The sequence below is a fragment of the Mustela nigripes genome, chromosome 4, assembly GCF_022355385.1.
Source record: "Mustela nigripes isolate SB6536 chromosome 4, MUSNIG.SB6536, whole genome shotgun sequence".
Classification (NCBI taxonomy): Eukaryota; Metazoa; Chordata; class Mammalia; order Carnivora; family Mustelidae; genus Mustela; species Mustela nigripes.
The window spans coordinates 128,906,381-128,930,824 of NC_081560.1; the positions used below are offsets into that span (position 1 = coordinate 128,906,381).

The window sequence follows — 24,444 nt, forward strand, 5'->3', positions numbered from 1 at the left end:
TCCTGATAGTTCTAAAATATTCTTGTTATTTGTTAAAATATTATATAACTTCAATCTGTTTAGATTTTGCTTCATCCAGACCACACATCTTACCAAGTTTGCTATATTTTGTGATAAGATTTAATGTTGAGTATATGCCACAAAAGAAAGGTTAAATTACCTGTATTCTTTTTTAAGAAAAAATATTTGCCACATATGAAATCTACCTATCTTGAGTTTTGAAAACTAGACTTTTCTAATTAAGGAGAAGGAATCATTATTTTAGATGTTTAATCAAGGATCAGCTAATGACAGAATGGGTTGCTATAGTTGCAATTTATACCAGAGTCACACTATAGTGCCCTCCTGTGGAGGTTTGGTTAAAACTTCACTTTTATGCCCATGAGAATGACTTTCACACTAAGTGACAAAATCATTACATTCAAATTACTGAAGTTTGATATAATTTGGTCATTTTTTTCACTTATGACGAGATGTTAAATTACTTTTAAAATATAAGAACATTCACAGTTCAGAATATTTGCAGTTGGAAATACAAACTGAAACATGTCAGCTTTTTACCTATATTTCTTAATTATTTTATGGAAATAGATTTCTTGCCTTGATTTTTCCTTAAATAATTAAATAATGAAGAAGAAAGAGTAGACTCAATTCTATAATTAGAAAGATAAATTCTTCATCTAAGACATTTTCAGATTTATGTAATAGAAACAGTTTTATTGTAAGAAACATAAAGACTGTAATATTCTTAAACTACAAAAGAAAAAAATGATAATAAAGGTTTAGTTTAGAATATATACTTATTTATATTTGCCCAAAAATATGTAAAAGGTGACTTTTTCCAAACTCGAGCCCCCGCCCCCCCCCCCCCACCAATTCAAGATTTAAACTTTTTCTGAGGATAAGTTAATGTTACATATTGGGTATTTATTTCAAATAATTTGGTTTGTTTGGTTTTCCTCTCAGCCCTAAACCTTCCCCTACTCTTAGTTTTCAGGGTTTGGAACTGCTATTAATTACCACATATGGCACACAGACACACGGACACACATATACTCAATATGTATCCGAAGCCCTTTTCACTCTTGGCACATATTAATATTCAAGTTCAGTGTGTACAAAATCCTCAGATCAGTGGATTTAGGTGTCTCCTGATTCCTCTTGTATTTAGTCTTTCCAGTAGCCTACTGCTTTGCTACCCAACCTTTTCTATTTGGTAATGCTAAGATACCTGCTAACTTCTGAGAGCCTAAAGCCCACCTTCCTTCTTAAACGCGAAATTAGACAGGTGTTAAGAATCAGTAGAACCTAATAAGGACTTTCTTGAAGAAGTAGGAGAGGAGAAAAACATTAAAAAGAGTTGAGACAAAAACCAGAAAGCTATCTACAGCACTTTATGTCAACAACAAATACAATGGATTTTTGTCTCTTCACATAAATCTCTTTAAATCTGTCTCCAGCAAATGGGAAGGGAAAAACACTGGTTTTTCAAAGTTTAAACGTCTGTAATTACAGACTATTAGGTAACTGGCAACATTCATGACTAGAGAAGTAAGTGGAGCTCTTTCTGAAGCAATAGCCATGATCAAAGAGATTATAAGTAAGCTCATCCAAACTAGAAGTGTTGGATAAAATCTTAAAATAAAAATAAGATGAGATAATGTGGAAGAGAGTGGAGAATGGCATTCATTTTCTTTAATAAAATGAGATTAGAACCAAAGTTGAGAAACTCAACCTAACTTAAAAGTAACCTTAAAGTATTCTTAGTACTGCATATCCTTGTTCTTCTACATTCTAAAACAAATCTAGGAGAAAAATGGGATTTCCCAGGACCAGGAATGTAGGAAGTTCCATTGACAAGGAGTGATGTAATATGAAATATCCTTATAGAATAGTAAAGTCACTGGAATAAAATTGGGGCCCAGGCAGAAAATTTCCCTCACAGGGATCCAGGACAAAGCCCCAAAACTGTTTACAGCAAGAGCATCATGTGGTCCTCAGTCAAAAAGGAACATGTGGGGCTCCAAAGACAACCTCAGAAAGCTAATTCAGCACAGGAGGAACTTCATCTCTCTTTCTAGACTCCAGGCAGGTTTCTGTCACAATAAAATCAGATAAAGTCAGCCAGCTAAAACATCTGAGACTAGGTGATGGTAATCCTTCAATACTGAGTCTTAGTTTCCCACCAAAAGCCCCTGAGGCAGCTACATATGCTAAACCAGTCCAACACCAATACAGCTTATTATTCCCTCACACTAATATTTTTTGAACTTCTACCATCCCATAAGCCCTGGAAGTCGTCTTGGAAAGGAAACTTTTTTTAAAGCCTAAATTCCTTTTTTTTTTTTTTTCCTACTTCCTGTAGCAAAATTGCTCTGAGGGCTGGATGACAGGTGGGAAAGAAGAATGGGTAACCAGATCAGATAAATGAGGGAAGAAATAAACATTTAAAGAGATGCGCACAGGGGTGCCTGGTTGGTTCAGTCAGTTGATCGACTGACTTGATTTCAGCTCAGGTTGTGAACTTAGAGTTATAAGATTGAGCCCCACATGGGGTTCCACACTGGGCATGGAACCCACTTAAGATTCTCTCTGTGTCCCTCTGAATATGCTCATGTTCTCTCTCTCTCTCTCTAAAAAAATAAAATAAAATGAAATAAAGAGATGCTAACAATTCTAATCCAATGTTTCCTATATTCCCTTCCCTTATTAGTTCTTAAATAATATCCCACCAAGGGATCTGTGCTACTATCTAAGCCTGACCATGTACCTGAATCATTTGTAATATTTTCAAAAATTTATTCTTGACCTCCCCCACCATAATTCTAGTTCAATAGGTCTAGGTTAGGGCTTGGCATCTCTACTTCTTAAACACTGCATGGTGATTTTAATGTACACGCATGGCTGAAAACTGGCAGATAAAGCTTTGCTTGCTGCAACTAAGTTGAATTTTCTGGCATAGTTCCTACCATCTCCTAAGTATGTATGGTTTATTATTTGACAGTTGTGGACAATATGATCTGTGACAGAATCTCTGATTTGTCTCCCAAAAATCTATTCTCTCATTTTCCCCTTAATTGAAGATTTTGGGGGGACAGCTGGATGGCTCAATCAGTTAAGCATCTGTCTTTGGCTCAGGTCGTGATACCAGTGTCCTGGGATTGAGCCCCACATCGGGGCCTCAGTGGGGAGCCTGTTTCTCCCTCTCCCTCTGCTGCTGCTCCTCCTGCCTATGCTCCCTCTCTGTGTCAAATAAATAAATAAAATCTTTAAAAAACAGAAAATTTTCAATTGTGCAAATCATTGACTGGAATAGACTTCATTTTCCAGCCTCTTTTTCAATAAGTAAATAAGTAAACTTAGCCAAAACAATTCTGGTTGATGGGATGTAAGCATAAGTAAAGTGTGGAATTTAATGGAAGTGTCCTTAAAGGGAAGAAACATATCTTTCTTTTTCCCTTTGCGCTATTTTTCTGGCTAGAATACGAAAGGGAAGCACCTGGGTGGCTTGGTCAGTTATGTATCAGACTCTTGATTTCAGCTCAAGTCATGATGTGAGATCGAGCCTCACATCAGGCTCTGGAATGGGCATGGAGTCTGCTTAAAAATCTCTCTCTCTAACCCCCACCCCCAAAGTCTCTGTCTTTCTCACTCTCAAATAAATAAATACATCTTTTATTTGCTTATAAATAAAATTTACTTAAAAATTAAAAATTTACTTATAAATGCAACATGGGGGCTTAAGTGGGTAGGAGAAGAATCAATGAAACAAGATGGGATTGGGAGGGAGACAAACCATAAGTGACTCTTAATCTCGCAAAACAAACTGAGGGTTGCTGGGGGGAGGGGGGGTTGGGAGAAGGGGGGGTGGGGTTATGGACATAGGGGAGGGTATGTGCTTTGGTGAGTGCTGATTCACAGACCTGTACCCCTGGGGATAAAAATACATGTTTATAAAAAATAAAAATTTTTTTAAAAATTTACTTATAAATAAAAGATGTATTTATTTATTTATTTGTGAAAATGAGAGATCAAGAGAGAGAGCATGAGCAGGGAGAGGAGCAGAAGGAGAGGGAGAAATAGAATCCCTGCTGAGCAGGGAACCTGATGTAGGGATCAATCCAGGGACTCCAGGTTCATGACCTGAGCCAAAGATAGGCACTTAACTGACTGAGCCACTAGGTACCCCAATAAAGGAATCTTTAAAAAGAGAGCAGTATGGTTTCAGGTGGAGCAATTATTTTGGACCATGGAGTAATCTTGCAAATAGAGGCCAGGCCAACATGAAGGAGAAGCAAGACAGAAGGAACCTAGACCCTAAAATAATAGCCTTCTATTGCTAAACTCTTGATTTTTATGTGAAGGCAAGATAAAATAGAATCTTGTTAAAGCTATTGAATTTTGGATTTTCTGTCACTTTAATAGCTAAATGCTATCCAAATGCACCAATATCACTACTTTATATTATTAACAAAAAAAGTTACCCACTTTTAATTTTAAAAATTAAAAATGTCTTTAATGATAGCCCCAGAATCAAAATGTTATATTTTATCCTCTCAAAATATTTGTATTTTTCATATACTTCTAACATAAACATTGTAGTATACATTGTATTATATGCTAATAATTATATTGAATGATACACATTGTAACACTTAAAGTCTTTTTGAAAATAATAAACAGTAAATACTTCATAAATTCAAACTTAAATAACTTAAAATTTCAGAATGTCAACCTGGTCTACAGTAATATTAATAAAATATTAATAAAATATAAAATAAAATAAAATAAAATATTAATATTTTGTTAATAAAATATAAAATTAATAAAATAAACAGAGACATAGAATGTAGACAATATTACATGGAGTCTCTTTATAAACAGCCTCTTGCTTTCTTAAGTGGGAAAGGTTTCTAATTTGGCAGTATTCACTGTTTGTATGTAAATGAAGTAGTTTTGGTTTTTGCTTTTTGTTTTTTAAGATTTTGTTCATTTATTTGAGAGAGAGAGAGCATGCGTAGCTTGGGGGGTGGAGGCAGAGGGAGAAGGAGGGGCGGACTTCCCACTGAGCACGGAGCCTAACGTAGAGCTCGTAGAGCTCGCAGGGCTTGATGTAATGCAGGCCTCGTTGCGGGCTCTATGCAGGGCTCTATACCAGGACCCTGAGCCAAAGTCAGAGACTTAACGACTGACCCACCCAAGTGCCCCCTGAAGTGAGGTTTTTTAAAAGTCATTAAGGTAGATAGAGAATCTCTACTTGTAATATTTTATTAACAATTTATTTGTTATGCTAATCTTTTTAATAGTTGTTCTTCAAGAGACGAAGTCTTACAGAAAGCTGTTTCGGTGACTATTTTCTTGATTTTCTCAAGAATGATACATAGTAAGATTCTATATGCATAGGAAAGAAGTTAATTTATTATAAACAATGAATGCCTTAGCACAAAGGCTGACATCTCTGGGAATCCTTGTTGAGAAGCTTAGAATGCTACCACTTAAAAGTAAAGCTCTATTTAGAAGATATTGTATAAAGCTGTCAAATTGAGGCTGACTTTTCACTCAAGTCATCCAAATTAATAATATTAACTTGAATTCTTCAGAAATTTGAGCTCATTTTTTTATTCCATCTTTGGTAAGATGGAATGTTAAAAAAAAAACAATTCTGGATTACAGTTTTTAAGCATGAGACTGATATGATAGAAGTAGTATTTTGATCAAAGTAACTTGGTAATATTCTACACACAACATTTGAAATAAAAACACATTAGAGACAAAAAGATAGATGAAGAAATTAGGAAATTGAGAAATAATAAAAAAATAGGCCTGGGATATAGCAATGGAAATGGAAAGGAATGAGCATATGCAAAAGTTAACACAGAAGTTGATGCCCATTTAGATATGGAAAGACTAAGAAAGTGAACCAAATCTTGTACAGATTTGAGCAAGAAGACCTGAAAGTAATTGTGCCATTGACATAATTAGAGAAGATATTTTCATAATGATAGTAAGGGTTGTGATGTTAAGTGCATTAAATTTGATGTGATAATGGAATGAGAAAATATAAACTTCCTATGGACAGCTGGAGATAGACAGCTAGATATATTAGAAAGGTCAATTGTTTGAATCAAAAGAGGGAACTCTTTCTTGTATAATAATCTATATCTAACAAGCTTTGTGCTTTTACCACCCACTATGACATCTTGACACAAAGGTACAGGGTCCAAGGTCATATTGCCATGTGAGTGTATCCTTTAGGACCAGGCCCCAGACATGTGTAAGCAGTGGAAGAGAAACCAGGTTTGAAATGTATTGAGATAGACGTTAGTCTATGAAAAATTCTAATAATTATCAGCAGTGTAAAAAGTTATTCAGGTCTTGCAATAAGAGTTAAATGACATTTTAAGAACTCTAAAATATATTTTTGAAGACTTGGAAGAAAAACCCAAGTGCAAATGAAATGCAAACATTTTATTCAATAAATTTTGAATATACCATTTTAACTGCAATTTGGGCAGACTTTTGGAATGTTTTAGTTCAACAAGTGAGAAATTACAGCTTGTGATTTGGACTCATATTCAGAGTACCTTCTTTTGTCATCTTTAAATTGATTTATTAAAGAACTGAGAAAAATTTAAAGTATGGTAGAATATGAAACAAGGGTAATACAGATGAGCAATTAAATCAGTAGAAATTATTCTGACATCAATGAGTAATTGTAATCCTTCAAAATTCAGATCAGAACAAAAGTAGTAATCCAATAAAAAGAAGGAATACATTTTAAATCAAAGCAATGAATAGTCTTCTAGATTACTTGATAGTCCAATTAGTGAAAAAGAGTGAATCATAGGAACACATTGTAAAAAGATTTTAATTTCTTTCATTTTTACAAAAAATACTAATATCAGTGAAGATAACCTCAAACATATAATATTCCTCTACAACGAAGACATCGACACAAATTGATTAATGAGTGCCGTCCGTTCAACAAGTAAAGATTATTTTACATTGTTCACTACAGAAGAGAACCTGAAAAGCATCTTAAATTCTGCAAGTCATATACGAAAGGAAACTTGGGTACAGGTTTTCTGAAATCTGACATCAATCCTCAAATGTACGTAATACTACATGATACTGCCAATAATGAGTTGCAAGGCTGAAATTCCATTTACAGGCTAAAAGACCCACTAAGCTTTACATTATTTCTATGGAAGATAATATTACAAAATCGTCATCATGTGAATAGCAGATGAGAGTATAAAATCCAAAAAGTTAAACATATTACAGTTGTGAGGTCAACCAGTTAATATTCTTTATTTTTTTATTCTATTTGTAGAATTTGTCCGTTTTTGTTTGTTTGTTTGTTTGTTACATTTTATTTATTTGAGGGAGAGAGAGAGTGAGCCAGAAAGAGAAGGAATGTGAACTGGGGGAAGGGGAGAGGGAGAAGCAGACTCCCTGCTGAGCAGAGAGCCCACTTCCCGGCTCTGTTCCGGGACTGCTGGATCATGACCTGAGAGGAAGGCAGACGCTTCACCTACTGAGCTACCCAGGTGCCGCTGTCAGCTCTTTAATATATGTAGTTTCTCGTTACTACTATTACCATTCTATATATTCACTTTTGTATGTAATTTTGTATCATTAACAGCTTCACGTTCCCTCAAACCTATATTTGGCTGCCCCTTGTACATGGTTCCTATTGGTAGAGGAGAAGAAACACTTATTTTCCATAGCTAGAAGATGATGGCTGTGGTCCTGGGAGCTTGGAGAAGTTGGTGGTGGCAGGGAAGGCGGATCGAAGTAGATGTCAGATTTCAGAGCAAATCTGACAGGACTTGCTGAAGAACTCGATACAAAGGCTGAGGGAGAGAGAGGAATCAGGAATGGCCCCAGGGTTCTGATTTGAATATCCGGATGGGTATCTACGCCATTACCTGGAAAACTGGGAAAGGAACAGGTTAAGGGATAAAACAAAGAGTTCCTCTGAACAAGAGAAGTTTGTCATGATTTTCCCCATCACACCACACTGCCTTTCATGCTGTCTATCATACTGTACTTCATGCTATAGTCACACCCACACCAGACTGTAAACTCAGTAGAGTAGAGAACTCACTGCTCTTTGCCCTCATGAGCTTAAAATTTCCATTCAGTTGAATTTAACATGTATCACAGCGAACATATACAAGATGCTCTACCAGAACTAGCTTTAAAGTCTTTGAATCAAACTTGTCCTACAAAAAAATGCAAATGGATGAGAACCCAGGTTTAGAATGAAGTAGACCAGATTTAGCACTCTACTTCAGTCTCCTGCCAATTGTGGCATCTGGGAAAAATACCATAACCTTTCAGAGCCTCTTGTTTCTCGTCTAGAAATGAGAACAATTATCCTTACCTGGTAGGATTATCACAAGTAAGAGTAAAACAATCTATGCAAAATGTTCATCACAGTGCCCAGCATCCCTGAGCACTGAATAAATGGTAGGATGCACTCACATTTGGTTTTCTTGCTAATACAGATAATGTCTATACCACCAGCATCACAAAATCAGTGTACTAGAAAATGTTGAGAGAGAAAAGTTACACTTTCAGCATAAGAACATAAATTATTTCAGGAAAAGATAATAGGCTTCTGTATTCTTTCAGTCCTGAAAAGGGGGAGGGGAATTAAAGGCGCTGTGAGCAAAAATAGAATGACTTTACCCAATTCTTTACTGCACTATTTAACCTCTGCTTTCTTAATCATATGCACAGCAGGGGAAAGGATGTGCTAAAACAATTCATGTGTCATGAACAAAGCAGCCACAGATTTTAGCTCAAAAATCACACTAGGAAAACCACCAGTTGGAAGTAAAGTAATAAGGCCAAATTTATTTTTTTAATTGAGTCTTGAGTTACAAGCAACCCTTTAATTACATTAATCAAGCAGGCTTCCTCTCAGCCAAGGATGGGGGAACTGCATTGTTCTAACTTTTGCTGAATTTGTTTTAAAAATTGCTGGATGTTAGTTAGACATATGGAAAATAAATCCTTTGATTTCTTTTTAATTTTTTTCCTGATGTTTCAATGTAGCTCTAGCAAAAGACACACACTTACTTCTTAGACATAACTTACTCTAAAAGGCTATAAATCACATTTTCAATTTAAAACATTTAAATATTTAAAACATTAGCACTCCTCAAATAAAATTTCGTTGTTGGAATTTTACATCATAATTTTTATTCCCACTGTTCTGTGCTTTGACTTTTTGATATTTGTTCCCACAAAATCCCCAAGAAAATGGTTCTATCGATTAAACGTCAGTCAGCAAGTTACTTGCCCCATGTGATAGGTGGCAAATCTAAGGCATACTGGAAATTAAATGACTTGCCCAAAAGTTACGTAGTTAACCAACACCTGCCCCTTATGACCCTCGCTCTTCACCATCACTGAGTGCATCTCTTGTCAAAGTGCTCTTCTTACTCTCTGTGTTTATGTAAATGCCACTTTCCCTGTCTATCTTTCTGGCTGGGATTTGCCCTCTCTGTCTGACTCTGTCTGCTTGCTAGCCCTATTTCTTCTTTAAGATTTAATTCAGGTACCATGTCCCTTTTACATCTCCCTGGGAGATCCCCTCTTCCCTTCCACCGCAATGAAGTGGCTCTTTCCTCTAAGTTTCTAGGACGCCCTACATATACTTATAATAATTACTGCACACTGCCAATTACTGTGCTATTTCTACCAAGCCCCCCACCCACACACTGGCTTGTGACCTCCTTGAAAGTTGGGGAATGTATGTTGGTCATGTCTGAATTCTCAGGGCCTAGGCAGCAGTTGGCTTATTAGTACACCCTCAGTAAAGGTCTGATAAAAATGGTTGTATATGTGAGAGTTTTGGAAACGTAGATTGACTTGTTTTCTGGGAGAAAAAAATTATGAAAGCTTTAAGGAGGAGCTGGGAGTTTAGCTGAACTTTTGAAGACATACAGGATTTATATTAATATCTTTACAGGAAATGTAAAGAAACTATATTTCTGTCACTGCCAGTCATACTTTGAGAACGCAATAAAATAATTAATATTTTACAGTAAGGGCCCTAAAAGTATACATTAAATATTCTATGTTGTCTCATTTTTTAAAGTGACTATTGCCATGTAATTTACACTTTGCTCAAGTAAGTATGACAAACGTGGCATATTTTTCATCGGTGTCACCAAGCAGCCCAGCAACAATTCATTTGATCTAATATTTCATAAATGAAACTTGTTTGAGCCAGGTGGTTTCTTTCAGATAAGTGAGGATAATCTTGGTTTGTAATCAAACAAAACTAGACCTCCAGTGGCACTCTCGTGTTGCACTGGTGTATCAGCCCTAGGAGGCACTACAGAGCCAGAGCTGACACCCTCAGAAAGGAGATGCGTTCGGCCCTGGTCCTTACTCACTGCCATGCAGCAATCGTAAACCAGCTCAATCTCCATTTAAGAAAAAAAAAAAAAAATACAAACACCATCTGTGTCTTAGTCAAAAATGGAGTTAAATAAAACCACTAATTCAATAAGGTTGAAATAAAATGACAAATGCTTCAGGAGGGAGGTACTGTGGAATGAGTTTTCATTTCCAAACGCATACCTATATTCTGCAGACCTGTATTTAAGTAGATCATCCATTTGTTACTTTTCTCTTGAATCAACATCTTGTCCTTTGAAAGAGTAGCAGCATTTCAGTGCTATTCCTGTGTGTGTATAGTCAGTAATGTTTGTCAAGAGCTTTGGGAGAAAAGGACTACACAAATGTCAGTAGTTATTAATATTTGGGTTTTTAAAAATATATTTAACTATCAATACGTTTTCCATAATCTATGACCAGAGGCCCATTTGTATCCCTCCCACTATAAACATTTTAAGTAAAAATAACCATTAGCCAACAATAGTATTTCTTCTGTTCTTCCTTATAAGCAAAGTAATATTTATCAGCAATTAACAATTATGCTCAAATTCTTCATGAGCCAAGTTTATTTTAAAATGTTTTTATAGTCAAGTGGTTTAATGCCACTTATTCCTCTGGCTTTGGATAATTATTATGAAGAGGAGCTAGCTGACAGTGGAAACACCCACATACTCCTCCATGCCCTTCCCTTTCTTGCTAGTGTCTTCATTTGGCTGATTCCCTAACTGGTACATCATTCAGTCATCAGCTAAGTAAAGGATGACTGACCAACAGTCCCCTATTCTAGCCCAGTTGTAGCCATTTCCACACATCGTTATAATTGATTTCGTATCCCTTCCTTCTAACTTCACCTCCAGATTGTAACCCCTTTGAGCTCAGAAATCCTACCCAGATGGAATGCACCCATCTCAATTGAACGGAACTGAAATCTAAATCTTGCTCAAGAGACAAAACTCTTCTTTTAAATATGGGATCTGGTACAGCACATAGCTTACTAGCAAAGTCACAGCAAAGCCAGCAAAATGGCTTTTTACTTTTCTGTTAAGTGGTATTTCTACTTTGTTTTCTTTGAAAGATCCAAAGTATTAAAAAGGGGGGACAGAGGATAATGGAACAGGTGGGGTGACCTACAGCTGGTTCTCAAGTTCTCTAGCTCAAAATCTAGTTTAGCTTAAAAAAACAAATTGATTTGAGGACCTCTCACCATGTGCCCCATCCACTCATGCATTTTTAAGAAGTATACAAATTCCCACGTTTGGCATTGACTCATAAAGAGAAGAATAGGCCAAAATGTAAAGACAGTGCTACATAAAGCAATCTACAAATACAGACGTATCCTCTTTCTGGCTTAAACCAGCAACATTAGCCCTTCACTTTTATGTGCACTAAATTTCACTCTAGTTTTAATAATAACATCAATAAATATAATAATAAAACCTTGTTTATACAAGAGGTTCTTCTAGTTAAAAATGCAGTGAGACTCATGGTACTTTATACGACCCAATTTATATTCCCTTTGATGATTTGAAAGTGATAACTTCGTGTGATTCATTGCCACCTAGTTCTGAATTTTAATAACATAATGACTCATCACGATTTTTACATTTCTTAGAGAACCAGCTTGGCCAAACTATTGCAATTGTTTTTAGTGGGGTCATCTGAACTACGGTTCCCAGAATGCTCATGAAAGGGATATGCTTATGTGTTTCCAACAGCCATAATCCATCATGGCTGGTGCCAGGTCGACACATTATGAGTTTACAGTGTCAGCCCAGTGAATTAAAGCTTTGTTGTAGACCAGCTTGCTCTGCAATTATTTCCAGTTCATATCCTATAAATCATCACTCTTCACATGACAATCAGCAATTTCCATCTAATATTCTAAACATCCATGTTTTATGTTAATTGTGCTATCTGATTCTGCACCTAGAACAATGTGACACGACTGGTACCAATAGCTTAGAAAATAAATGTCACTATCACTAGAACCTATTTAAGGAATATTCTGCCTTCTCACATTTTTGTCGAGCTATTTGGTATTTATGTTGAAATAATAGGAAATGAATTTAAATAGAAACACTTCTCATGTCTTATCTCTGCAAACAAAAAAACATAATTTACAATAAATTAGCACCGCAGTTGTTAGTGTAGCTCGGCTCTATTTTGCAATTCTCACACTGAGGCTCACAAGTTGACACTTTTTCTGATAAGGTAATCTTTATAAGGTAGTTCTGTAGGTGATTAAATCTGACAGATGCTAGGGAGATGGTGAAGTTCAGAGATGTAGCAGCAAACGCTTTAAAAAATTCTTGCTAAAATAATAAAATGCCTATGATCTACCAGCAGGAAAATCGATCTAATAAAAGAATAAATCAGTTATAAGGCTGTACTTCTGTGTCTACAACCAAAAATAAAATTATTTGCCAATAACCAAGTAAGCAAACCAATTATAGCAAAATAAACTGTAGGGAAAACGCTATTTTTTTTTTTTTTAGAAGAAAGAATGGCCGTAAAATATTATCTTCCCAGGTACTTCTTAGTATTTACCATCATTGCTGAGATGAACAGAACAAAATGTTTCAAAAACAACTAGACGCTAAAGAAATAGAATTTGCCTTTTCATACATAACATTTTGATCTTCTATCTGTTCTTCAAAACATGCCTTGAGCACCAGATCCCTCAAAGTAAATCTTCATCTTCTCTGGGCTATGAAGTAATCAGGTGGCTGATGTTCACAGTGATACTCCAGTCCAAAATCAGTGAAGGCTCAGTTATAGATTGTATAATTAGATTAACCCAGCTAATACTATGGCTTAGTTTTGCAATTTACCTTTATTATCTGAATGGTTTTAGTCCTAGTTTCTTACTTCTAGCCAGATTTCGAAACAGTAGCTCATTGTCCTTGCTTGTTTTTGAACACTTAAATGATGTTAGCTTTGCTGGAATCGATTGATACTACAATCTGTTGAAGCACTATATTACAGCATGTGCTGTTTTCTGATTTTCTTATCTAAATATCAGTTGCCTAATGTATGGAGTTCATTTATAAATACCAGGAAGTTCCCTACATCAAGTAAATTAACATGCCGGGCCACATTCTCTGGCTTCATTAGCAACTCTTCATGCCAGGGCTGTGTTCATACAAGTGTGAAAACCAGAACGATCCTTCAAGGCTTTTCTCCTGGCCTGAATAATTTCTTCATCAGGGAAAAGGCTATACTCACTCTAATATTCCAGTCTTACCACCACGATCTATACATTTGGTATAACTCCATCTTACTTCCACCTTTTGGAAGAAACGAACCATTAATAGAGGGAAGAATACATCAAGGAGCCAGGCTAGACACCCAGATCAGGAGCGGTCTGAGTTATAGGTCATAGTAGATGGCTGAAGTTGGGGGCACAGGCTGGTGGCAGGAAGGAGATACAGAAAAAAATCATAAAATTTGACACCTTGTATGTCAGTAGAGTTCTATAGCAGGGGGACATGGTGATAGAGTGATCTATGGACCACAGTGATTTCTTACATTTAATTATTCAATAAATATTTATTACTTTCCCATTATTTATCTGCTGCCTGCCAGGAAATGAAGTGGGGAACAAAACAGACCAAGTCCCTACCCTCAGGAGATCTTTGCTTATCGTTATTGTAGACATAAATAAGTGACATGAAAATGTATATTAAAAAAAAAAAAAAACCTGCACACTTTTAAGCTGTCTCTACATGCCTGACACTGTGTAAGTGCTTTACACATACTGATTTAATCTTTACAAAACCCAAGTGGTGGGTGACTACTATTATCCCCATTTTCTAGATGAGGACAGTGACCTTTGTTGTAAGACCACGTATGAATAAGCCTCCTCAGAGAGCTGCAGTTATGCCTTTCACTGTGTTTCAATATAGCTGGTGATATTTTGGTGCAACGAATTTTAAAATAAAATTTGTGCATTCTGTTTTTCACTCAAAATAAATGAATGATGCAAACTATGAAAACAGGTGTCTACAATCTGTAAAACAGAACACTATAGTCCCTATAGGACAGCTGTTGAGATCAAGCCAAAGCACCACTGGGTCTCTGCTAAAAGAGTAAGTTGGTACAGCTGTCTAATTCTTTTCATGAAATGGATGGGGCTGATCAGAAATTAGAGCCACAGGGTGGACAATGAAACTCGTCCACAACGGAATGAATATCTCATTCACCCAGGTTTGACTTTAAAATTATATCAGCCATGAAAATTATTTCACTGTCTTCTGTCGTGAGTAATCAGGCTATATTTAATTTTAATCATTAAAATGTAAAAATAATAAAAGCCACCAAAATAGTCTATAGTCAATTTTCTGATAAAGCAAATTTGTTTTTTTCTCCATTTGTGATTTAAATGGGCTCCAGAAAGTTTTTTGGGACTAAGTGTTAATTAAAAATATGGAAATGGATTTAAAGCACATTACAGCACACAGTGGAAGAATAATCACAAGAGATTTGTTCACACAACCATACTCATTTCTCAATGTGTTTTTTAACTGTCTAGGTTATTGGTTGCTTTTCTGCATGTGCCTGTTCCTAGAAAAAAAAACTGTGATTCCAAAGAAAACAGTAATTACAATTACAACAAATGAGACAAAATGCTGTTTGAGTGGGAACATGCAGTTTTAGTCACCAACAGCAAACTGGTGCTCCTGTGCATTCCTGCTTACACAAATGAATTAAGCATGTTCTCAAATTTGTTTTTAAACCGAATGCCTTTTACATCTTGCCATCTCAAAAAAAAATTACAACCTCCATGTCTTATTTTTGTTGAGTTAATTTTGAATTATGCACAGTAGGGCTGTGGGGGACTGGTAAATAAATTCTTCCTGAAATTCCCTGACCATTTATGGTCAGATCCCTAGTGTGCATATATCATTTCACTTTCCTGATCCTATATTTTTTCACTTGTAAACCAGAGAGAAACATTATTGGGACTCCATAAAAAAACAAGCAAACAAACAAACAGTGGGGTTCACTTGCTGCCGAGGATTAGGTGCATGGATTTTGACGTTAAATAGATCTGAGATCAAGTTCTGCCAGAATTTGCCATTCTCTAGTTAGTTGCGTGATCTTGGCTGAGCCCAAACTCTTGAGCTTTAGGTTCTTCATCCAAATGAGGTCTATAAAACCTCTCTTCACAAGGCAGTATGAATCGAAGGACCTAATATTTATAATGTGCTTTCTAACTAGCTCAATGCCAAGCTCAGAGTAGATTCTCAATAAATGAGAGTTTCTTTTCTTCATCAGCAGTGTTCATTTTCCTGGATGGTGAGCAGTACTGCCACAACTCCAATGGGTACCATTCATATTTGTTTTGGGGGCTGGGATGACGGTGGATGGTCAATGGAGAGCAATGTGAATCATGGACCCCGGAGGTGGGCAACTCAGAAAATCTAGGCATTTTCTGATGTTAATATTACTTCCATTAGAAGCTGTGTAGGGAGAAAGTGGTATCTCTAAGGAATTCTCTGGAATTTTAAACTATACTGTGTAAAACAATTCTTAGTCAATTTAAGCAATGCAGTCAAGTCAGTGAGAGGTGGTTTTGTTGTTTGGCATTATGGTAATTAAGCGAATACTCTAGGATTCATTCATAACTGAGAAATACAGGTATTGCCCTGATGCAACAATAAACCATTAGATTTGCTTCTCAAGTGGTACGATTTTTCATGTTAACCTTTTAAAATTGAATCACAGCAGATCAAACAAGTTGTCAGCCCTGAAAATTCTTAAATGAATCGTTACCCTAATGGAGTATTTAATACCTAATGAATGCTGCCTTTGTACAAAGACCTGAGCTAGGGTCCCAAGACAAATAACACGGTCTTTGCCCTCAAGTCGTTTCCACAAAGTGGTGGGAGATCAGGCCTGCATAGCTGTGACTCAAAGTACATAGAACAAATAGTCTTCAAGGGGAACAAGCAAAATACTCTAGCACAAGGGAGATCAAGGAAAACTTCACCGAGGTGAATGAGCTAGCCTGGAAGGGCAGATGTAATATTGATCAGCCAGGATGAGGAAGAAGTGCCCTCCCAGCAAAGAGGGCAGCATAGGCAAGACTCACAGCTGGGAAATCACCTCCATCCACCCTTGCTGGCTGACTGACTGACTTTCTCTTTTTCCATAGCAAATGTTTATAGAGTAGTAATGCGGTATGGCTGGAGTTAAGATCTCTGAAGGCAAGATCTTGGCTCTGGAGGCTACCGGCGGGCACAGTTAAGAAAAATAAGGGGGCTGGTATGACACGCATCACAGAGGTGCCCCCCAACACTGATTTAATGTTAAAGCCAAGGGAGAGGGAACAACTGAAGACAACCTCAATGTTTTGAGTCCAGAAACCAAGAAGTTGGTGATGTCCTTGGGAGAGAAAGAAAATGAAAGAAGAACTGGTTTGCAGAAGATAATTAAGTAGAAATAAATGGACAAGCTGCAGCCTGTCTAAGACTCCATTAAGTACTGAGAGTGTCATCCAAATATTCTTCTACATCATGACAGAAAATACTGAATTTGAGGATCTGCACAGGCTGGCGACTTTGAGCCTTGTTTAAAATAGAGAAAAGCCCACTTGAAATTTAGTAATGTAGGAAATAGCATCTGTAACTGAACTAGAGAAGACCTAGCTTAACCCCCTGATTCTACAAATAAAGAAAACATGTTCCAGAGATACTCTCTACTGAGTGGCAGAGTCAATCCAGGACTCTGACTACACATTTAAGGGGGGAGAAGGGGAACCAGATTTCTAAAACATTCAAATCTGAAATACAGATACCACCTAAATTTTTCAGATTTGCCATGATTTCAATTTATTTTTAACAGATTATAGGTGAAAGGTGAAAGGGTTTTTTTTGTTTTGTTTTGTTTTGTTTTGCAGAAGTCTACTGCTGTGTGTCATTGTCCACAAAACCAGTTTTGTAATTTCCAAGAATTCAGATTCCATGAAAAGCCTCAGAAACCTAGAGGACCTAGAGCTGTTCCTGGGAAGGAAAGACAAGACTCTTTTTAAGTTATAGAAATAATGACACCCCCATGTATATAATAATGGGCTGCACGGCATAGAAGGAAGGACCTGGGTGCTTTCTGAAAGAGCCCAGTTTCCAGAACGCCAGGCACACAAGAGTAATCAACAGCAGTTTTCTCCCAAGCAAGAAAATCCTGCCCTGCTGATCAAAGAAGAATGACTACTGCACTTAAAGAACCAGTTAGTGGAGATTTTTTAAAAGGAGGGCTGGGGGAGGGATGGTGGAGGGAGTTAGGCTGAGGGGGAAATATTTATAACTGTGACATGTTTCCTTGTAACTGTGACATGTTTCCTTGTAATAATTTATGAGCCCACTGGAGAAAAAGGAAACACACAAACTATGAATAAAATATCCCGAATGTAAACATCATGCCTTCTGCGAATTTTCTTTATTTAAAAATTAAAGTTGAGGTTGACTAAAGTAAATGACTACATTTTCGTGGTCTCTTATTTCCTTGATGCTAAGGGTTACCAACTGATTTACAACTTCCTGTGTTGTTTTTTAATCTATATTTGTCAGCACATTTTTAATGTCAGATTACTTAAAATAGACATCTTGGGTCTAAGAGGTCAGGAATAATAATATTATGTTGACTTTTCTGAAGACTTCATAGCACTCTACAAACATTCTGGTTTAGCCTTAAAAAAAAAAAAAAAGCTTTTTATTTCTAAATGAAATTAATTTCAATATAGTTTTAAGAAATTTTTTGTTTGTTTTGGAGGGGTTTTTTGTTTTACTTTTTTTTTTTTTAACTTCCAACGGATGATGACTTCAGGACCGAAGTGCAAGTCAATTGGTATGCTTTGAAGTTAAGTAAATTACATGGATAGCTTTATCCAAATAGTTTCAGCCTTCTCTTACTCAGGTAATTTAAGCTGTGGGAATAACAGGAAGTCCATGAAAAGAGAAAAACTAGAACCAAAAACTTAGGGTTCCTTCATTTATTGTAGTTTCTCTTCTAATCATTATGACTTACTGTCTCAGATTATTTTCTGCAAATTCCAGGTACTTGTTCAAAAAGAGTATTCTCAAATATAAAGCCCATGAACTAATTTCATCTTCATGGAACCTATCATAAGATATAATTAGAATGAAACATAAATAAGATCAATTTTTTAAATTTATATTTGAAAATTCAAAACCAGCTTCTCAAAGCAGCAAATATAATTGCATAACTGGTCTTTATCATGCTGACTAATTTACAGATCCTGATACTTAATTCTTGAAACAGGAGATAATTTAGAGTATTTCCTCAATTTTAAATATTAAAAACCATCAAGCTTTAAATAGAATGCCCGGATGAAGCTAAAACACATTTATCCATGATGAGAACTGTTTGAAATACTCTACACTGAGTTCAGGGATATCCCTTTCAGAGTGTAACTTAGTTAGCTAAACAAATACACTCTGAGTGGCTTTTTGTTAGTTATTTTCCAATTATTTATAATAGAACCAACCATACATTCCCTCTCTCACCCTAAGGAAGTTGCAAGATAAGGTCAATCTAAGAATCAAAAGTACAATGTTGAACTTAGCAGTTTGAAGAGGTCTGGTGTTCCAATTTTCACAAAAAGGACATTCTAAAAAATGTGTCCAATAGGCCCTAAGTCCTCACCTTTGATGACATCTGTTAAAGGAAATCTTTTGGGCGTGAACTCAGTTTGGACAACCACGGGCCACACTGGATGCTGAAAAACGAAAGGTGAAAAGAGTGATACATTGGATGGGGAAGGGTGAAGAGGCCGTTTTTCTAATTTTGAAAGTTAGATGTAAACATCTCCTTTTCTAAATAGGTGGTTTGCCTTAGTCTCGATCATGTCACAGAACAACTAACTATGTTATGCTATCTAGGTCTCCAGAGAAAAATTATTTGGGTCCGAGGAACTCTTCAAATAAGGTGGCATTGAATACATATTTGGTAATTTAAAGGCTGTAACTATATGGAAACAGGGTGACAGCATGTTCTTATTAACAAACTCTTCTCCATTAGCTGGACTCTTGGGGCAATGTTAATTATTTCATACAGAAATACCATGGACCGATATTCTCAATATGGCTACTCTACTCTTTCTTCCACTGCTAGCATTAGAAAGATGATCCTTTCAATAATAACAGTAATTATAAATAATAATAATAATACACCTTTGGGTTTAATAATACTTTCCCTTTGAAGAACTCCCAGAATTTTCATCCACATTATTTAATTCGTGCTTGAAACAATTCAATGAAGTAGCCAGGTAGCAATTATCATTATCCTACTCTTACAGATAAACAAACTGAGGCCTAGGGATTTTCTTGGCATCACACAATTAGGAACAGAGCCAAGTCTAAAGCCTATAATTCAGTGGTCTATCCTCCAGATTATTGCCATCTTTAGAAAATATCTGGGTATCTGAAGAACTGTTCAATCCCTCAGGAAATGTTTACACCAGAACCAGATCAAAACATCTTTTCCTTTTAAATTGCATTTACACTACAAGAAGGTACTTTTTTTTTTTTTTCCCAAATTCATTAGAGAGGATTTTCTTGTCTGAGGTCATTAAGATAGGAGTACTCAGATTTCTTTTCGAATTGTAATGTTGGCCTTAAGCAGAACTACGCTTGGAAATACTAGAGATGTCTCAAATACTCTGGAATCAGTTTCTTTAGTTATTTCACTTTAAAAAAAATTTTTTTTTTCAAGCCCAAGTTATAACAAAAGATCTAAATAAAAATGGGCACAAGGTGTTAACTCAAGTGTCCTAGCCGGGCTACAATTTGGTTTACTGTGGTCTTGCCACTTCATCTGGAATGGGGAGTCTTCATTTCCTGTCCTAACTTTTCGTGGGTCACTGGTCACTGTTGAGGTGATCAGCGTGTGGATCTGATGGTCTCAAAGCTCTGTTAAGTTATAGATGTTCAAACTGCCAGTGTGTTGTGGATAAAAATAGAAGTTGCTATTAGATGTCTATTCATACCCTGCAGAAGCCTGGCAACATTTTGAACCTTTTCAAAATGTAAATACTGCATATTAAGCACAGGAAAGAAAATTAATGTGCTGCATTTGCAAATTTATTTCCAAGTCAAAAATGCAAAGGGGAGGAGGACTCTTGTAGCAGAATTGATATTCTACATTTATGGGGTATATTAAGAAGTTTGTAATGGCCTGAACACAAAAGAAAACACTTTAGAAATGGATTAATTGAAGTTTCTCTGATAATCTGAGCTTTTGAATTTCCTCTCTTTTGATTTTAAATTTATGGCCTCAGTATGACATTGCCAGAGTTTATTGCATTTTGCAGGTGGCACTCATATGTTGTTACTTTTTGTGTGGTATATTGTGGGCAATGGGTTACAATTTTTGTTAAAAATTTCCAGAACCACACATGTACCTCTTCATTAGACTTGCAAATGAGTAATGCCTTTTTTCAAGGGGAGAAAATAGTTAAAACATTACAGGAATTTTTTTGCCTTTTTTCCTTAGTATTGGGAAATGTTTGTAATAAAGTTTGCTTTTTGAAACTTTGACATTTTGTAGTAAGTTTTGATTTACATATGAAGTCATCATCTGACAATTTGAAACAAATGTCTTTTTAAAGCATACCAGTTTTTTGTACGTATTTCTATCGCTCCAAAAAGGTTTAACAGATTTATCTTGCTTTCTGCTGTTCAAAACAGTGGAGAGTTGTCATTTTAATGGCATTTTTAATATCTTGAATATTTTAATAATTGGATTTAATAATTTAGTAATTGCCACCTTGATCATGGATTTTATCAGTACAACCACTATCCACAAATCCACCCACACTTTTTTTCAAAGAAAAATAAAAAATAAGTAACAATAAACAAAAACATAAAAAAAAAAGATAACAAAAACAGTAAGCCAGACTTCGCACTATCATTAACACGAACACATAAAATAGAAAAAGAAAGCATGTAGTAACACAATTTTCAGATACAATTTTTATACTTCTCAGACACAATAAAATCTGGAGCAGATTCTAATTCCTATAAGCATTCTTTAAACCTACACTGACCCTGTACTTAGTTCCAGGAGGACTCAAAATTCCTATCACTTATTCCCATGATAGATGTCCATTTCATATTGAATATGTAAAATCTTAAAAGTATTCTAGTGATTTCATTTGGCTTGTAAAGTAAAGATCTTGGATTTTTTAAAACCTACATAATGTTTCAGTGATGAAATTTTGTACTTACGAGTATTAAATTATGCCAAAAAGCCATTTACTTGATATTCTTTAAATACCATAGCACAAGTCAACTAAAGCTCAGATTGTAGACCATCTTAAATAACACTAATGCAGTGTGCACGTAATGAACAATATAGCTAACTTAATTTTCATGTAACAGATAACATCTGGGGGAAATGTATCTTGGTAAGTTATGCAAAACTAATTTTCTAGCGACCACATCTGTAGATGTTATTTATTGTATGTTCACTTAACAGTCCATTATTCTATTTAGAAATCTATTCTCTTCTTTATTAGAACTTTTAATGTACTCACCTTGGTTCAAATGGTCTGCTCATTATCAGAAAAAATATAAATGGCATTCACATGGAACAACATGATTGTTTTTATTATATCCATTTGTGTGCAAGCATTCAAAAATGGCAAGAGAAACACATTTATTGCTTTACATTCAAAGTAATATTTAGGGGGTATTTGAAAGTCAAGCAAAACCAATCATTTGGCCAAATGGATGTATGTGTATAATCAGAAACTCCTGATTTTTAATCTCAGCATTAGGCCTCAGGCAAGTCACTTAAAATCTTTTCCTTTGTTTCCTGCTCTGAAGATTATGGGTGCTATTCTCTTAGAGGAGAAGAAAGGGTGCTTGCTAAATCAGGGTACCAAATAGGAGCGTTTTTTTAATAAACATACTTGAGCCTTTTTCTGTTTTTATTTTCCTAGGTTTAAGAGGTAACATATTAGACTTTTGAGGAAAAAAATATGAGACAATTACAATGCTACAGGAATGTATAAAAATAGTTATAAAACTAGCTTTATTTAATTTGCCTCAACTATTCATAGACTTGAGGAAATTATAACGTTCTTTCAGAAAATCTAACTTAATAAAGCTGACCATGTCTTTCTGTTTTAAGTAGATTTTATTACAGAACCAGTGATGTTGTAAAACATGAGGTTTTGTTAAAAAAAAGTACAAAGGCCTAATTGTATTTTTTTAAGAAAGTATTGCATCAGACGGTTTCATTTAAACATATTTGCTAGCTCTCTGCTCTCACCACAATTATTGATTCTAATTTTCCTTAAACTTATTTTTTAAAAAGACTTCTTAATGGGAGAAAATCACTATGATGCTTCTGGCACTAGGTTTATTTCAAACTATATATTTGATAGTATGTCTTCTTATTAATGAGGTGACATTATATTTACCCCCATCTAAAACTGGGGCATTTCTTTCCTTTGTAGTATCTTAGTAACAAAGCCAAATGTAACTCTTTGTGAAAGAGAAAAATGTGGCTATGATTTGGTTCACTGATAGTATGCAAAACACTCTGAAGAAATTCTCACCACAAGTTTTTGTGCAGCAATTAAATCAAATGAATAGCTGTATGAGTTATGAGATATATTCATAAAAATCAAGCAAAAGAGGTTCTTGAGATAAACAGGAGTTCTACTCCACCAAAAAAATTAATTAATTAATTAATTAAATAAAAACGTAGGGCTGGAAGTGGCCCAAGTTCCCAAGTATGTGCCCGATACACACACACGCACACACACTGCCAAAGACCAGGAAAACTGGGTAATTGGCAAGTAGTTCAGATGAGCCTCGTAAAGAAATGTGGACCACAGAGGTGTGAGGGACGAAACTTGCCCACAAATGTGTCTCTTGCACTTATGTGTACCATCTGACGGAAGAAAAGGCATGAGGGGGGAGAAGGGATCTGTTACCACCAGGATGCAGAGGTGATCTGCTGAGAACTTCCACGAGAGGGTCAAAAAAATTTCGCAGAAAGTCCTAGCCTGTGTGTAGAAAAGCAGAGCTGCAAGACAGATTTGGCAAGAGCAGCAAAATAAAATTCTGCTTCAATAAAAGAAATATTTTACCTTGAAGGTTTGCTCATGCTTTCCTTTTCTGGGCATACAGTAAAAGCAGCAAACCCTACTGGGTTCCTTGCTCTCTGCTTTCCAATGGCTGACTCGCCACCACTTCCCCCAAATTCCCATTCCTCACCCTCTGTGACCATGTGCACCACTCATTAAATGCTTCATCATCCACCCTTGTCTCTGGATTCCCATGTGCAGCTTATTTATTTTACTGATAATGTTGCAAAGAACACTAAATTATATTTAGCTGTTTCATTTTCCAAGCTTGGTAAAATAAAGAGCAATATAAGGTGTGGGAGGATGAAAAAAAGACACAAATAATTTTGTGGGAAGAAGAAAATGTTTGCATGTCTCATTTAGGGGAAAAGATGACTTGTGAACATGATGAAAGAAAAGGATTGTTGTATATTTTTTATGTTTCTATTAATGTTTCGTCAGTTTAAGAAAAATAATCTGGAATGATTTCACCTAACAGAATAGAGATTAAGTGATTAATAATAATCAATAATTTCCAAGTACAGCAACATGATGATATGGATACTGAAAACTGCACAGGCTGAGAAGTCAGCACAGCAGGTTTTAACTCCCAGCCTGGGCCCTCGGTGATGATTTGACCTTAAGTCAACCATTTAATCTCTTGGTTTCCAAATTGCCTTGACTATTAACTTCTATCTAACACTTCAGTCTTTCTCTAGATTTACTAAGCAGCAACTTTCTATAAAATCGAATTAAAGTTAAAAATATGAAATCAATATGAAATACATTGGGATGACCAAGCATTAGCTTAAGTTTTTAGGACATTCCCAAACCTATCTAAATAAAAAATATTACAAATATTCAATTATTAATATTCATAACGTTTCAATCATTTTGAAACATTACAACCTGTAAGTTATACATGATCA

General features: G+C 35.7%; 1 protein-coding gene and 1 long non-coding RNA gene across 4 annotated transcripts in view; one reads left to right on the top strand and one right to left on the bottom strand.

Moving 5' to 3' along the window:
- CABCOCO1 (ciliary associated calcium binding coiled-coil 1) overlaps positions 1–24,444 on the top strand; it is a 112,548-nt gene that overhangs the window by 78,359 nt on the left and 9,745 nt on the right. The window contains exon 6 of one of the 3 annotated variants that reach the window (XM_059397478.1): positions 17,321–17,888. The exons of 1 other annotated variant lie outside the window; for it this stretch is intronic. In XM_059397478.1, coding sequence (XP_059253461.1) covers positions 17,321–17,452 — 132 coding nt within the window. In that variant the 3' untranslated portion in view covers positions 17,453–17,888. One more of the 3 variants, XM_059397482.1, reaches the window with a different exon arrangement.
- The window catches only part of LOC132016247 (uncharacterized), a 36,811-nt gene continuing 20,164 nt past the window's right edge, over positions 7,798–24,444 (bottom strand). The window contains exons 2-3 of the long non-coding RNA XR_009403927.1: positions 19,084–19,156; positions 7,798–7,939 (exon numbers count right to left, since the gene is read on the bottom strand). This is a non-coding gene — a long non-coding RNA (uncharacterized LOC132016247). The remainder of the gene's footprint in view (positions 7,940–19,083; positions 19,157–24,444) is intronic.